The sequence below is a fragment of the Acomys minous genome (assembly GCF_964271855.1).
Source record: "Acomys minous genome assembly, chromosome: 5".
In the NCBI taxonomy this organism is placed as follows: domain Eukaryota; kingdom Metazoa; phylum Chordata; class Mammalia; order Rodentia; family Muridae; genus Acomys; species Acomys minous.
Genome location: NC_140494.1, coordinates 114,896,286 through 114,911,639, shown reverse-complemented (window position 1 = coordinate 114,911,639; position 15,354 = coordinate 114,896,286). Strand labels below are relative to the sequence as shown.

General features: G+C 49.3%; 2 protein-coding genes across 4 annotated transcripts in view; one reads left to right on the top strand and one right to left on the bottom strand.

The window, feature by feature from the left end:
- Positions 1 to 6,032, top strand: part of SCAPER (S-phase cyclin A associated protein in the ER) — a 324,408-nt gene extending 318,376 nt beyond the window's left edge. For all 3 annotated transcript variants that reach the window (XM_084782519.1, XM_084782517.1, XM_084782518.1), the window contains exons 31-32: positions 2,399 to 2,450; positions 5,016 to 6,032. In XM_084782519.1, the coding sequence (XP_084638645.1) occupies positions 2,399 to 2,450; positions 5,016 to 5,119 (156 nt within the window). In that variant the 3' untranslated portion in view covers positions 5,120 to 6,032. The remainder of the gene's footprint in view (positions 1 to 2,398; positions 2,451 to 5,015) is intronic.
- A 3,810-nt stretch (positions 6,033 to 9,842) lies between these two features.
- On the bottom strand, positions 9,843 to 14,800 carry ISL2 (ISL LIM homeobox 2). Its single transcript, XM_084781443.1, has 6 exons — positions 14,589 to 14,800; positions 13,628 to 13,817; positions 13,257 to 13,519; positions 11,537 to 11,820; positions 10,916 to 11,083; positions 9,843 to 10,595 (listed from the first exon to the last, which is right to left on the bottom strand). Exons 1-6 carry the CDS (start codon positions 14,644 to 14,646, stop codon positions 10,479 to 10,481), a joined length of 1,080 nt encoding a protein of 359 aa, XP_084637569.1. The 5' UTR covers positions 14,647 to 14,800; the 3' UTR covers positions 9,843 to 10,478.
- Positions 14,801 to 15,354: the final 554 nt, after the last annotated feature.

The following is a 15,354-nucleotide window of genomic DNA, read 5'->3' as shown; positions in this document are numbered from 1 at the left end:
GTTTTTGTGGGCAAATTCATGAAACTGAAAAGTAATGGCAAGGCAGCTCTATGCTCACCCTCCAAGATGCCTTTAAATCTTCAGCTTTGTCTGTGATTTAATAAATAGCTTCTGAAGCCTCAAGTCACGTTACTAGAAGCAGGGGGGTGCTGACTGCTTCTGCTGGAGGATTTCAAGCAAAGGGTTTGTTTGCCATTGACAAAATGGAAACTTGTGCCTCCAGAGCCTTTAACAGGACACCAGCACCCGTACATGGGTCTGCTCTTACTACAGAGGATAGTCACCGAAGAAAGATAAAAATCTGAGTTTATTTGAACATTTTTGAAAATAAATATGATCTGCATATGTGTACGAAGGGGGAGATGAAGCCTGTTTGACTGCTTTTTGTTTTAATCTCTAAGTTTGAAGTACAACCTTGTACTGGATCCAGCTCAGCTCTGTAGCACTGAAATGAGACCCAGTGCTGTAGGAAGTGCCAGCGGCGTGAGTGAGCAGTGTCCTGGTGACAGTTCTGAACTAAGACTTTCATATCTTTGTGGATGATTATTTTATGAAATGTCCTCCCCCCTCTTTTTTTTTTAATGTTCTACTCTAAACTCACTCCCTGCTGCACACACTTCCTGTTCTTCCTAACAGTGAAACAGAAAGCGGGTTCTGTGTGTATTGTCCCTGTGCTGGCTAGTGTGCAGATGCCTCTGTCAGAGAGTGAGTATGTGCAGCTGCCCGGGAGCCACAGAGGACGGCAGAGGACTTCCCAGGCCTTCTGCATGGCAGTCAGCACTCCAGCCTCTCCGTTACTGATAGTTAGTAAGCACAACTAGGTCAGTGAGACTTAGAAAGACTTTGCTTTCAGCTTAGTTGTTACATTTGAGTCTGGGTCCTATTTTCTAAAAATGCATTTGAGTCATGTATTCAGATCTGCAAGAGCGATTTCAAACTGGCTTATGATTAAATTAAAATCTTAACGCTCTTACTCTGTAAAGCCATCACTTCAGCATGGGGCTCTTCATCGGTTCATAGAACCTTAGGATTAGAGAAGCCAGCTCTGTAGGAAACACATGTTAGGGAATTTTCAGACGGTGATCTTTTCTGTTGGAGTTATCGCTCCATGCTGGGCTCTGCTCCAGACCCTGGACTGTACCAGTGAATAAGACAGAGAGAAACACCTTCCAGACCTGTCATTAAACAACAGATGACCGAGTCGCATGACAGGTAGCAGGGAATCCTGTGAGGAAAGGCCATGGCCTGGGAGGGAGTGGAGCTCTTTATAGCTAAAGCTGAGAGGCCTCAACTGAGACAGATTTCCACGTGTGCCATAGAAGTTCTTTAAAAATACTTTTAAAATGCAGCACCCAGGAGGTTGAGGCAGGAAGATGACAGTATGAGGCCAGCTTGAACTGTATAGTAAGACTGGCTCAAAAAGCAAAAATACAAATAACATCCAAATCTATATTAAAAATTGCGTATACACGCACACACGCCTACACACACCATTGGTGGTAATAATCACAGCTATTCCAAATAAACCATGTTTAATACAGTTTTGCTAAATGGTACAGAAATTGCTTCTTTTTTAATTTAGAATAGAATTATTAGAGTAGTGACACAAAATCATTTTTCTATAAGTAATTATACTTAAGAAAATGAGTTATTTTGAATTTTAACTTATAAATGTATCATGGTTCCATATGTAGATTATTAATAATCACTAGAAAGAATGTTAAAATGAGATTATGGCCTGTCATTAGTTTCTGAAAGTTTATACATTATATACTACATTCTTTTCAATTTCCTTCTAAAAGCAAAGTGACCAAACTTTAAGGTTTAGATGCAGAATATTCTCGTCTCATCTCTCCCTCCCTCCCTCCCTCTCTCTCTCTCTCTCTCTCTCTCTCTCTCTCTCTCTCCCTCTCTCTCACTCACCTTTTGAGACAGGGTTTCTCTGTGTAACAGTCCTGGCTGTCCTGGATTATAAGGACTCTTGTATTTGTAGTTTTTAAAACTCTGGCCAGGCATAATGGCACAGGCCAATAATGCAAACACTTACGAGCCTGAGTGAAGCAGGAGGATCACTCATTTGAATCCAACCTGGGTTACATCAATAAGATCATAACCTCCTGTGCACCCCCCAAAAAAAGCCTTTTTAAGAATCTGTTAGTATCTTAAAATAGTGCATTTGGCTTAGGTTTCCAGCTTGGGGTTATACAGTGTGGTTGTAGATAGCATCCTGGCCTTGGAGTGCTCACATAGGAAACTGTAGTTTCAACTTTCAAGAATCTGGCTGCCCAGCTTCATTCTCTGCTCAGATAATTCCTATGGCTGTGGTGTATGCTTAGAAGGACCTTGTACAGTCCTCTTCAGAACACTGGTCTCACCCCACTTCTCTTTTCTCACACAGGACTTTGCACAGACTCCAGGTCATGTGGATAACCAGTCTTCCCATCCCAAAGGTGGGTCCCACTGAGACTGAATCCCATGTGTGTGTCAGCTAAGTAAATGGGCTTGCATCCCTTGTTCCAGAACAGCTCAAGTATGTGAGGTTCAGACACTAAATACGTGGGGAATAAAGAAATCAACTACATCGTGATAATCTACAGAGAAGCCCCTGGGGGGGGAGTACAAACCCCCTTTGTGTCCTTACCTGGTGCTAGGACTATTAAGTGCTGACAATTACTAAGGGCAGGGAAGCCAGGCATATAACACTACCATTGGCCCATACAAGTCAGTCAGTCCTGACATAGGTTCCCTGTCCATGTTCAAAATAAAAGTCCCATGACAGTAGCTAAACCCCTAATTCAAGCACTTGACCTATTTTAAGTTTAATTTATGTATGTTGGTGTGAGGGTGTCAGATCTTGGAGTTGTAGACAGTTGTGAGCTGCCATGTGGGTACTGGGAATTGAACCCTGGTCCTTTGGAAGAGCAGGCAGTGCTCTTAACCACTGAGCCCTCTCCCCAGCCCCTCTTGACCTATTTTAATTGAAAATAACTATATTAAGAAAAATTAACATCCACTTATCAGAATTCTGGAAGTAAAGGGTCACGGGCATTCTTTCTTTTTGTTCCTGCAGAGGTGATCTCGTGATCAGAGTAGAGATGCAGACTTTAAGCTTCACTTTATATTTTTAAATACCCTGCTGCCGGCTGTAATTGAGAAGTACAGTTTGACCTCTGGCTGTTGTAGCAGAACCTTTGATTAATGAGACCCACTCTAGATTTTCCCAAAGTCCTCAGTGGTTTGGTAGTGTTAAGTGTTCCTCCAGAATTGGACATGGTACCACATGCTTTTAATCCCAGCACTGAGAGGAATAAACAGGAGAACACTTTCAAAGTCACTCTTGGCCATATAGTGAGTTTGAGGCCAATGTGGGCTACGTGAGAACCTATCTCAAAAAGTGAAATGAAGTAAAGTATATAATAGTGGTTGTTCAGAGGCCCATTCCTACCAACTAGGATCCTCTAAGGCACCCACCATAAAGCCTTTACTTGGAGACAGTTTAGCTGTCATCAAAACAAAACAAAAAAACTCTACAGTAGGCAGGTGTTGCAAAGTACACAGAAGAAAATACAACAAAACTGTTACAATATCATGAAAAAATGCAAGGCTTTATTGACTCAGGTACTCAGAAAAGTAAACAGAAAACTCCACAACTTCCCAGAAATTCACATCGGCATCACAGCTAGTGTCATATTTCTAGTAGAATCAGTGTGCAAGTTCAGTTCTGCCCTTACTCAGACACAGCCTCTTTTTGTTTTTTATAAAGCCATTACGACATGTAAAGGAAGTCTGTACAGTTTGTTACTATTTCTTACAAAACAACTTAAATTTTTAAGCATATGAAAATACTCTCTCAAATATTCTAATATATTTCTTTTTAATTAACCAACATTTTTTTTGCCAGTATAACTATGTAGAAGTACTTTTTCTTCTGCCCTAAAAAAGATGAGTCACCATTAAGTGTCTGGAAAGCCAAGTCCCAGAAGTGGAAGCTGCCTCCCTTTGCTTGGTTGAGCCAAGCCAGAGGAAGTCTCAACCTTCTTTCTTTCCCTGGGGTGGGGTGGGGTGGGGTGGGGTGGGCACTTCCTTTGCCTTCCTTGTGCATCTACAGCAGGCTTCACACACAGAACAGCAGTTGAACAGTTGCTCTTTGCTTTGCTCCCAGCACTATTAGTGACGGTTCATAATGTACTTACTTAAAGAAAAATGGTGGTGGGAGGGTAAAGAGATGCTGCACAGTTAAGCGCACCTGCCGCTCCTGCCAAAGACCAGAGCTCAGTCTCCAGCACCCACGGCAGGCAGTGCACAGCCCTGCAACACCAGCTCCAAGGGATCCAAAGCCTCTGGCCTCCCAGCACTCTGCAGGCAGAGACAGGTAGATCTCTGCAAGTTACAAGCCAGCCAGGGATACACAATGAGACCTGACTCAAAAAAATTAATAATAGGCTTTTAAAAGATGACATCTTACCAAGTATTTAGCTTATACCTTTTTCATGGATGTTCCTTATTTGCTTAGATTAAGTCCTCAATAAAATGCGCTTAGGCATTTTGACGTTGTTGTCCAGGTAACCTCTTGGACGTGAACGTAGCTGTGGGCATCCAAGGTTCCTGCCACCACGGAGAGGCAGTTTCTGCTTTCATACCTGCTGCCCCACGACTGCACCAGATGGGGGCCATGTCAGCAAAGCTCTGATGGTCACCTCTTCTCTGCTAGATAGCCACTGAATGCCAGCTTTGAACAGTTTCAAAGTTATGCCTAAATGCATGTTTTAGACTAAGTAGATGACTTTAGGAAAATGAAGTTACCATTAATAAGTACTTCATACTGTTTTATATATAGGTTAATGTCTGAATATGTCAGAAGCACAAACTGAATTGTGGCTAAAATACATGTTTATAACATTTATACTATAGTGATTTACTTGAAATGTATGGTCCCATTTGCACTCTAATATGAAAATAAGTTTAATTTCTAAGCCTTCAGAAGTCACTTTTAGTCTCTTTTCTGTCTCCCTCAGGAAAACTTGGGAACTTTGGGGACTACCTGGAACTGGCTAACAGATTTCCTCAGCAGGCCTGGGAAGAAGCCCGGCAATTTTTCTTGAAAAAAGAGAAAAAATAAATGTTTTTTAGCTAATTCTGTATTTGAGTACCGTTGTTAGTGTTTTACATTGTTTCTTAAGGAACCCCTAGTGTGTTTATACTATTCTGCTGTAGATATGCTCCTTTTTGCACTGTTTAAAAAGACTGTACATACTGTACTGTTCTTCCTAATTTTGAAAATTGAGTTTGTTTCATTTATGCACAATATTTTGGAGTTTGTTTACTACCATGTTGTGTAATTTGCATTTGTAATATGGGTAAAGTTAGACAAATATCATTCTTGTAATGAAGTAACACAGTTTTCAGTGTTGACTTTTCACATTAAAGCAGCACAAATTTGAGAAAGTGTTAACTCGTTTATAAAGCTTGCTCTAAGTTTTTCTTCTGGAGCTGAGACCTGTGTAACTCTTTGTGTAAGCCTTGGGGCTGTTTGAAGTTACAGCGCCAAACCACTGGTTGGGATAGTGGCAAATAGCACTGTGAGCTATCAGCATTGCTGAGCTAAATTTAGTCTCGAAAATAAAATTTTTTAAAATCTGGGAGCATAAAATATTTTCTTAAATTTATTTGAAACAACACGGGAGTAAAAGGAACAATGAGGAGTCTTGTCTCTGAACACAAGCCATCAAGGGACACAGCTCTGGCTGTTGGGGCCCTTCTCCTCCACCCATCCAGCGCTTGCGAGAAAGACCTGGCTATGGAAAACGGACCCGAAAACCTGTATCATCAAGGAAGCTGAACAACTCAATAAATCTTACCTTTCTTAAGAAAGGGGGAAAAAAGAAAACTTACCTAATATTCTGGGCACTTCTTTTTGGAATTTCATGGTGCTGCAGTTGGGTGTGGGTGTAGGTGTGGGTGAGTGGTGTTTTGTTTATTTGTTACTGTTTTACAAATCGAAAAAAATAATAAAGAGGTCTGATGTCACCCAAGCTGAGAGCTGCGGGTCCTCCTGCTATACACCCCATCTCTAGGGGTGGAGGGAGGGATGCCCAAAGGTGTGGGTTCCTAAGGGAGCACGGTCCTCGAAACCCAAGGGATCATCAAGTATTTATAAGGTTTGCTGCGAGATGCTTCGCGATGGAATATACCTCTTATCTGGTCGGAAATTTGCCAAAAAGCCATAAATAATCGAGACAGCTGTGATTAACCTCCCAGATGCTGTACCAGAATTCGCAATTAAACATGTAATCGAATGGTCCCGCTGCCCCTCAGTGAAATGGGCCTGCTACCGTCAGCAGTGCTCTCGGCTTCCTCCCGAAGCGGGAGGGGGCCCCTACGCTTGAGCCCAGAATTCGAACTCGACGTAGAAAAGCTTCTCCGTCCAGGGGAGCAACGACATTTCCGCCAAATTTTGCAGTCGGGATGACAAAATTATCCCCAAACTCTGCAGAGCCAGTCACTCCGAAAGCCAAGGACACACACGTCGGAACTGTAGCTCCCTACCGGGTCCTCAGCTGCAGCTGCGGTTCCCCGCCCGCCCCCTCCCCCCCCAACCCCCACCCCTCCGCGCGCAATGTGACCTTGAACCCGGAACTCAGCCTCCACGTGGCCTAGGTCAAGACCCAGCCCTAACCTCAATCTCTGTGTTTCTCAGCCCCCTTGCAGCTGTGGAATCCACCTGCATCTCTCCTGGGCTCCTTAGGTCCCCAATCTTCCCTCTCCTCCCTCCCGACACCTCAAGCACACATCCAGCTTCCCAAGAAGCAAACTTGTGCCCACTCCTGAGTCCACTTGATGTCTCACTCACTCACCTCTCAGGTGCTGACCTTCTTGACCAAAGGCTAGACCCACCTAGCATTCCTGCCTGGCTGCGGATTGCTGCTGAAGGCACAAAGGAGCTTGGACCTTGAGCTGCCCGGCCCCACATCTGGATATGAGTGGAGTACTTCTCAGGCTCCTGCTCCCATCACTACTCAATCGAGCTCTGTTTATCTGCGTTTCCCAAGCAAACTCTCCATCAACAAGGTGCTAGCCTGCAGTTGGTCACACAGTCCTCATTATAGCACTGAATCTCAGCATTTTAAAGAACGTTTACTTTTACATCAATCAGACCCACAGTTAAAAGCCTCTAACCTTCCCTGCATCAGCTTAATAAACTCTGAATTTCCTGCTTTTATCGCGGCTCCATTGGGAGCTTATTTCTCTGCATAAACTTACTGGCCCATTGTTTTCTCCCCCAACAGGCTTCAATTCAACTAATTCATTCTCTCTTTTCTCTCCCCCCCCCTCCCTCCCTCCTTCCCTCTCTCCCTTTCTCTCTCTAAAGTTTACTGCACGGCAGTGTAAGTCCACCCCTAAGCAAAAGTGGCAGAATCTGGCATTTTGGAAGGGCAGCCGTACGTTTAGACTGTCTTCCCAGCTCTGACAAGACAAAACGTTAACTTACTCCATATTCAAAACTGAAAGGCTGATTACTGTCCCACACTCATTCAGTATTAAACTTCCTTGGGAATACTGCCACAAGGACTCTGAATTTCCCAGAATTATTCAGCCTTACAATGTGTTCCAAATTGTGTAGGGGAAAAAAGGCTCTGGGATCTTCTCTGCGCCTCAATTTCACAGAGCTAAGCAAATAATTAGCTAAGTCTTCTGAGGAAATCTTATTCAGAAATGAATCACACTAAACAATTCCATTTTTTTCTGCTCACAGATGCTTTCCTCGAACTGAGATTTTTAAATAGATCTGGATGTCTCCTGTTGAATATTAGCATAAAAGTACAAAAGTTATAATTGTCACAGGTAATTTGATTTACCAGGAAATCCCTACTTCATTACAAAACATGTTTAAAGATGACCTGGGAACCAGTAAAATTGATATTTATTAATGTAACTAATTGTAGACTTGATACCTTCCCAAGGACATTGCAAGCCTTCCCCCCAGGGAACTTGAGATCACCACACACTCCTTTGGGTGGGTAATGGGAGAAAAAGCTTGTGGGGTCTCATATGTCTTACTGTACCATGACCACCCTACCTAGACAATTTCCCCATGGTGACAAAAGGCACACAAGAGTGTCAAGCCAAAATAGGTTGTTAGTTTAAGCTACGAATGATGAGGGAAAAGATCATAGTAATTAGGTATAGTTTGTAAAATACTGCACCCTGTCAAAAGCAAAAATTTAGCGCTAAGAATGAAACTCCCTAAGGACCATCCTTTTTAACAAAAACAAAACAGTATTCTGATAGTCAAGTTTCCAAAAGTAATATTTATTATAATTTTGTTTCCTATCCAATAATCAACCAAATGCAAAAAAGAGAAATCTGTATTTCTGCTTGGAAGGGAATGGTCTAAGTAAAGGGAATGGCCAGCCTTGTAAAGGGAAAGTAAAGGGAAGAACCAGCCTTGAGAGGTAAAGCTGGCCCTAATTAACTGTGTGTGTGTGTGTGTGTGTGTGTGTGTGTGTGTTATCTGTACATTTGCAGACCATTTCCTAAATTCCCAAGAAAGGGATTTTTTAAAGTGCTAACATCACCTTGACTATCAGGAAGTAAACTATAAATGTTGTTCGATTTTTCCCACCTCTTCTCATTTTCTTTAATTGCAAAGGACGCCTTCTATTCTTTACTGGAGCTATGGAATGAATGGGTGTGAAACTGCTGGACAGCCCATGCAACTGCTTCTTAGAGGGTTTCTGTGCCTCTATCCCAGACTAAGGCTGCCCTTTGGGCACGTTTGTCACTAGTGCCTACCTATAAGCTAGGATGGCAACTGTCCCTAAGGCATTAGGACAGACACTGCATTCTTTCAAAAAACAAAACCTGGACATAGAGAGTCTCCCTGTAAGCCCTTGTTCCTTGTGAGAACAAGGAAATAGAAATGTCAGATTGTCGCAGGATGGCGGGCTGCCTGGTAGTCGGTAGCCAAGGGAGGGCAGAACGCTGGCTTTGGGAAAGAACTGTCCCAGACTGCCAAGGGGTTAAATATTTGTAGAGGGGAAAACCTGAGCCTGCCTGGGTGGGTTTTTTTTTTCCTTCTGCTTGCGGCGGGGAGTTGGGGGGGGGGGGCAGGAGGGGGCTGCTGGAGATTCAGTATCTCTTGGTTATTTCCTGCGACCACTAAAGCCAGTTTTCAAGAAAACAAGTCGCAAGGGTTTGAAATGTCACACCAAGTGACCTGGGCACGACATATCCAGGGGCCATCCCCCGCCCCCTCCATTTCGGGCCTGGAAAGAAAATAAACCAAGGACACGCCAGACTGGTTCTGGGTGGACTTATTTTCTCCTGCAGCCGCGATCCTAGCGGGGGCTTGTTGTGGCTCCTTCAGTGTATCGCTTGCAGGTGATGCCAAACTTAGATAAGGAGCCGCCCTGGCCTTCTCCTCTGTCTAGACGGGGGGAATTAATAAATGCAGCGAGATTGATCACGTCGCGCATCCACTCTAAGGACAGCGCGGAGGACGCGCCACAGAGCCTGGGGGCGCAGGGTGGGCTTCGCGCCCAAAACCAGTTATCCCACAACAGGGCACCAGTCTCCAGGCGTTATCACCTCGGGCTCCCGCTTCCGGAAACGCCTCGCAGCTCACACCGCACCGGAACCGCCACCACGGCGGTCCCGCCCCGTCGACGCCCAATCCCTGTCGGGCACGCCCTCACCGCCCAATCAGCGTCTGGCCCGCCCGTCGGGTGCCCAATGCGCCGCAGCACGAGGGCGGGTGGAGCAGGTGAAGCTGAAACGAGGCCCACTCGCAAAGTGGCGATCGCCCAGCTCCCGTGGCTCCAACAGCATACAGGCGCGGCATGGCATGAATTGTTTTTTATTAAGATCAAAATATTCGTCCCACTATTCGCCTCACAATAAATAACAATAACTTACGTTTGTTCGGCAAAGGCTCTCACTGTCCTCCGTCGACTGATAATTTAAAACATTTTTTTAAAAGACAGTCTGGTTTCTACTTTGTCCGGCAGTCATGCGCTTTGGGGGTTATGTCTGTTCCTTGGGGTTGTTCCGTCCTCTCCACCAGGGCCAGTGCAAAGCCTCGGATCAGCGCGGGAGAGCTCGGGGCAGGCAACCACGCGGGAAAGGTCCTGTAGGGACCCACGCAAAGGTGGGTTCCCCGGACGAGTGGGGCGCGGAGAGAAAAAGTGGCAGTTTCCCACGCAGCGAGGGAGAGGCGAGGGCGGAGCTAACCACAAAGTCCCAAATTCTAGTTATGAGAAAAACAGAAAAGTCCAGAGTCTCCAGTCTCGGCAGGGCAGGCTGCGTCCCCGCGCTGCTGGCCGTCCCGTCGCTGCCGCCTGCCTCTGCTGCTGCTCGCTTTAAATAACAACAATAATTACAAGGGCCGGAGAGTTTTCGGAGCTGGAATGGCCAGAGCATGGGTGAGTCTCATGCAGGGAGCATGCGAGGTCCGCGGGCTGGCAGGGAGGGGTCCTCGCTCACGTCTCCACGGGACTCGGCACCATACTGTTGGGGGTGTCCGGGAGCTGCGAGGACAGAGAGGTCACGTCGCTGCCGGAGGAGTTGCCTAGGGAGCCAGACTCTGAGAAGGAGACCTGGGAGGGCAGAGACACGGGGATAAAACAAGTGAACACACGCCCGAGTCGCTGCTCCTGGGTCACCTGCTCAGAGACCCGCAGCGTCCCTTGCAGACAAGACACCAGCTGAGTAAACCCTGAGGAGAGGAATGCCATGTCCCCACCCGCAAAGGGGAACTGGGGACAAATGAGAGAAACATTAAAACCAGGTTTAGTGTCAGCAGCGAGATTGCAGGCCCAGCAGGCTCTCCAGTTTCCCAGGTCTGTCTCCAAGACCCGGGTCCTATGCGAAGTCCCCTCCAGCCTACTCCCACTGTGCAGTGAGCACAGGGCCTCACCAGCTGTTGAAAGGCGGGTTGGTCCAGGTCACTCTGGAGTGCGAACTCGCTAAGCGCTTTCCATGGCGGTTGGTACGTCTGCACCTCGACTGCGCTGCCCTGCACCGCATTCTCATGGCGGATGGGGCTGCCCGCCACCAGAGGCGTCCCAGTCAGTCCCTGGAGGCTCTAAGGGGCAAGCAGACGGCACGAGACATTAGAGTTAGGTCCATCTTTTGCACCACTTTTAAGCCTAGAGCCCCGGACTCTGGAGAAGCATTTGAGGATTACATTGCCTTGAGTAGGAGGTGCACCCCCCACTGCACACAACGAATCCCCGTTCCGCAGTCGAAATACCCCAGAGTCCACAAACTTGCCCACCCGTTTTCGATCGAGCCATGCCAAAGAAAAGTAAGGCCTCGCAGTCCCAAACTCTGCTCTGAGGGCCCCTCAAACTCTGGGCTGTCGCTGGCACTAGTCACCACCACCAACCACCTCAACTTGAACTCCAAAGACAGCCTTCTTCTCCTAAGGTGCGGGGTGGCACGCAGAGTACAGTTCCACCTGGGTCTCCCCAGGAGGAGACCTCGGAAAGCCACGGCGGCTTCCCCGCCCGCCTCCCCGCCGCCACCAGCACCTCACCGCCTTGTCGCTGTGCTGCTGCTGCTGGAGCTGCTTCATGAGGATAGACTTCTTCTTGTCCTTGCAACGCTTGTTCTGGAACCACACACGGATGACCCGCGGGCTCAGGCCGGTCATCTCCACCAGCTGCTCCTTCATGAGCGCATCCGGCCGCGGGTTGGCGGCGTAGCACGTCCTCAGGGTGTGCAGTTGCTTTTCGTTGAGCACGGTCCGCACCCGGGTTGTCTTCTCCGCCTGCTTGTGCACGTGCGTGCGCAGGGAGGGCTGTCGTCCGGACCCCGCGTCTGCAGGGGCCGAGGGAGGCAGAAGGACGGATGGGCCAGCCATTCTTCCCAAGATTTCGTTTCCCTTTTATTCCGTTCGTTTGGCTACTGTTCACACCCCTCTTCATCGGTTCGCCTTACCCAAAGGGAGTGTGCTGTTTATTCTGTCCCTGGCTCCCAGGCCCGGTTACCTCGCAGCGATCTCCCCGAGTCCTGGAGGACTCTGGGGTTACGCTCTAGGCCGCTGCGGTACTAGCACTCCCTAGGAAAACCCCCACTGCTTCCAGCGGGACCAACAAAGCACTCTGGAAGAAAGGTGGGGTTTTAGAGGAAGAGGTGGGGATCGGAGTGCGACTCGGGAGAAAGGGAAGAGACAGGGACCCCCGTGTCACAGCACAACACCCAGACTGAGAGGCTCCCTTCTGCTCCTAAGGGCCTGCTATAGCTGGTCTCGCCGCTCGGAACACTCTAACTAGGAAGATTCCGGCTTGGGACCGCAGAGGCCTTCTGGGCGTAGAAAGGCTCCTTCCTGGCTTCTGGCTTTGGCCAGAGAGTCTCCCCTTCTTTCGGGGGTTCCCTCTGCCCAGTGACTGCTGCCATTCACACCCACCTCAAACCGCCTCAAGCCTGTTTTTCACAACGCAGAGAAACTTCTGGGCCAACTCAGATTGGGTTCCTTCGACACCAACTTCTGTTTCACTTCCAACCAGATCCACACACCCACAGGATACTTGCACTGTTTACACTGATGCCCCCCCCCCTAGGCATTTCTAGATCTGGGTAAACATTTACAAATAGCCCACCCGGGCCAATTTCCTCCTCCTACACGGAGCTACAGAGAGGGGTGGAGTCCTGGGGGCCACATAGCACGGAGAGGCAAGGTCTAGACCCGCGTGAGTAGCAGACCTCTTGGATTCCAGAAGCTGCGGTCTCTGTGCACTCTCTCCACCTGCTTTTGGGCAACACCCTGACCCTAGCAACTCCGGGTCTGGACACCTATCGTGCCAGCGAGGGGAGGGCTTTATTCAATGAACTCCCTGAACCTTTATGCTAGCTGGACCTCCAAACAAGAAAACAGGAACCTCTTTTGCAAGGCTGACCTTCTTCCCTGCGCTCTGAGCGGGATATCTTCTTTTCTCCCAGACGACCTAACCTGCTCATCAAAGGAATTCTAAACACAACCCAGCCAGGCACCACCTACGATTCCGGGTCCTCCACTCTCCGGACACTAGCATTGTGTCCTACACGGCCCAGGCCACGGAGAACACAACTCCCGACGCTCGCAGCCTTACACACATGCAATTTCTTCCCCGGGCACACGCGGACACACAGAAGGGTTTCCTAGCGCACTGGGCCTCTCACAGCAGCTTCCCGTCCGAAGCTCGGCGATCGGCTGCACACTCGCACACCCCCACTGATGCGGCGCAGCGATGCGGGGGACCGGGAGAGAGGCTTACCTGACAGATGCAGGCCGCGGGCGCCCGGGAGCGGACCGGGGCTGCGCGGACTGCCGGTCGCAGCGCGCTCCAGCAGAAGGCCGTGGTCGGCTCGGCAGAGCAGCTCGTGCTCCCGCAGCGAGAACTCGTCTCCTGGGAGCAGCTGGCGGCTGCACACGGAGCAGCGGAAGCACTCGATGTGGTACACGCTGTCCCGCGCCCGCATCACCAGGTCGCTGCTGCTGAAGCCCACCTGGCACTGGGCGCATTTGATGCCGAACAGCCTGCGGGGGCCCGGGCGCGGCGGGGCGTCAGCACGAGGACCCGGGCCCAGGACGCGCAGCCAAGTCCCCCAGCCCAAGGGGCCTGAACCCGGGGTCCCCCTGGCTCACCTGACGTAGTCCCGCTTGCAGTAGGTTTTCCCGTCTCTCACGAAGCACGTGCACGTCTCGTCCAGGTACTGGCTGCACTCGGCGCACTTGAGACAGGCGGCGTGCCACTCAAGGTCGGGCGACACCCGAAGGATAAACTGGTCGTGGATCTGACTCCCGCAGCCCACGCACATGGCCGTCCCGGGCTTCTCTGGCGGGGAAGGGCGCAGGACCCGCGTCAGGCCTGGCTGCCGGACCCCGGCCGGCCTTGGCCGCTGCAGCCCCAACCCAACCCGCTCTAGCTCTGCCCTTAGAAGTGTGACCCCAAGGGAACCGTAAGCTTTCGAAAGGTCCCAGAAATAGGAAACGAAAACAACACAATGACATCTCCGTTATCACCGTCTTTGAACACGCGTGTGGTGTCAGTTCAGCCAGAGACAGAACTAACGGGAGGCGGGCGACAGCACGGTGACACCGGGGAGCCCGGGACGCCTCCGCGTCCACGCTGTCGGCCAAGCCCGGATTTCCGCCCGCTTCAGCTCACAGCGACTCCCTCCTATCCCAACACCGACCCCGGAGCTTTCAGCCCTGTCTCCGTTCAGCTTCTTCGACAGTTCTTAACTTAAACACCTCAGATCGAGCGACTGAAATCTCTCTAGCTTCGAAAGGCCGAAAGACAAGCGAACAGAAAAAGAAACCCATCTCCCTAAGTCAAACCTAGCCGTCCTAGCAAAAGAAAAAGAATTCCCAGCATGAGATCAGCCTCAGGCTTGGGGAATAATGCCTAATTATAAAAATAAAACAACAAGATTCCCAAGGATAAACACTGTTACAGGCAAAATGCATTGTTTAGTTTGTTTTTTATTCTCCCAAATATTTTTGTCAAATAGAAGCCACTTGTAGAATCCGCTAAACATTCTTCTGCATTGGAAATGTTGCATATTAAACACCCGTACACACCCACACACACAGAAAGACTTACTCTTGGAATGATCCCCCATAGCACCCAGAAAAGGATAATGAAAAATAATATCCACCATGCAGAGAGCGATGTGCGCAAAGCGTACGACCGGGGGCAGAAGGACCAGGGTCGCGCGCCCAGTCTCTGCTCTTTGCTAACTAACTCCTGCCCCGCGGACTTGAAGGAGCGATTCCGCACCGGCCCGCACGCAGCATGACGTCAGCACGCACTCGCCCGGGGCCCGAGCTGGAGGCGGGACCTGTAGCGTCACCCAGCTCTCCCACCGCCGCGGGGGTAGTGGAGGAGGTGATGGGGACCCGGAGGGTGGGTCGGGGTAGAGACCAAGGCACAGGGGGATTGGCTGCGAGGAAGTGAAGAAGCTCTGATTGGCTCCTAGTGAACAATGGAGCACAGCCCCCTCCCCTGAAACCTTCCAGGATCTTCTTTGCAGCCCCGGGTCCCGCAATCTCCTGGAAGCTGCACCTCCTCCCAGCCGGCTCTGCCGCAGCGCTGCACTTCCTTTGGACTTGCAGGGTGGTTGCCCTAGTCACTCCCTAGCAGGGCGATGGACACCCGGGGGTAATGGGAGCTCAATTTCCCTTAAAAAGTGGTTTTCTTTTATAATTTTTAAATTAAAAATTCCTCCTGGGGACGACGGAACTGAGAGAGAGGAAAGGGATCCGCTGGGTCACGACCATCACTGGTCCAGCCGGCCACCTTTCTCCCTTGAGAGTCCGAGCCTTTGTTCGGCGGGGTTCACCTTAGAGAGAACCGGTAGGAAATGACT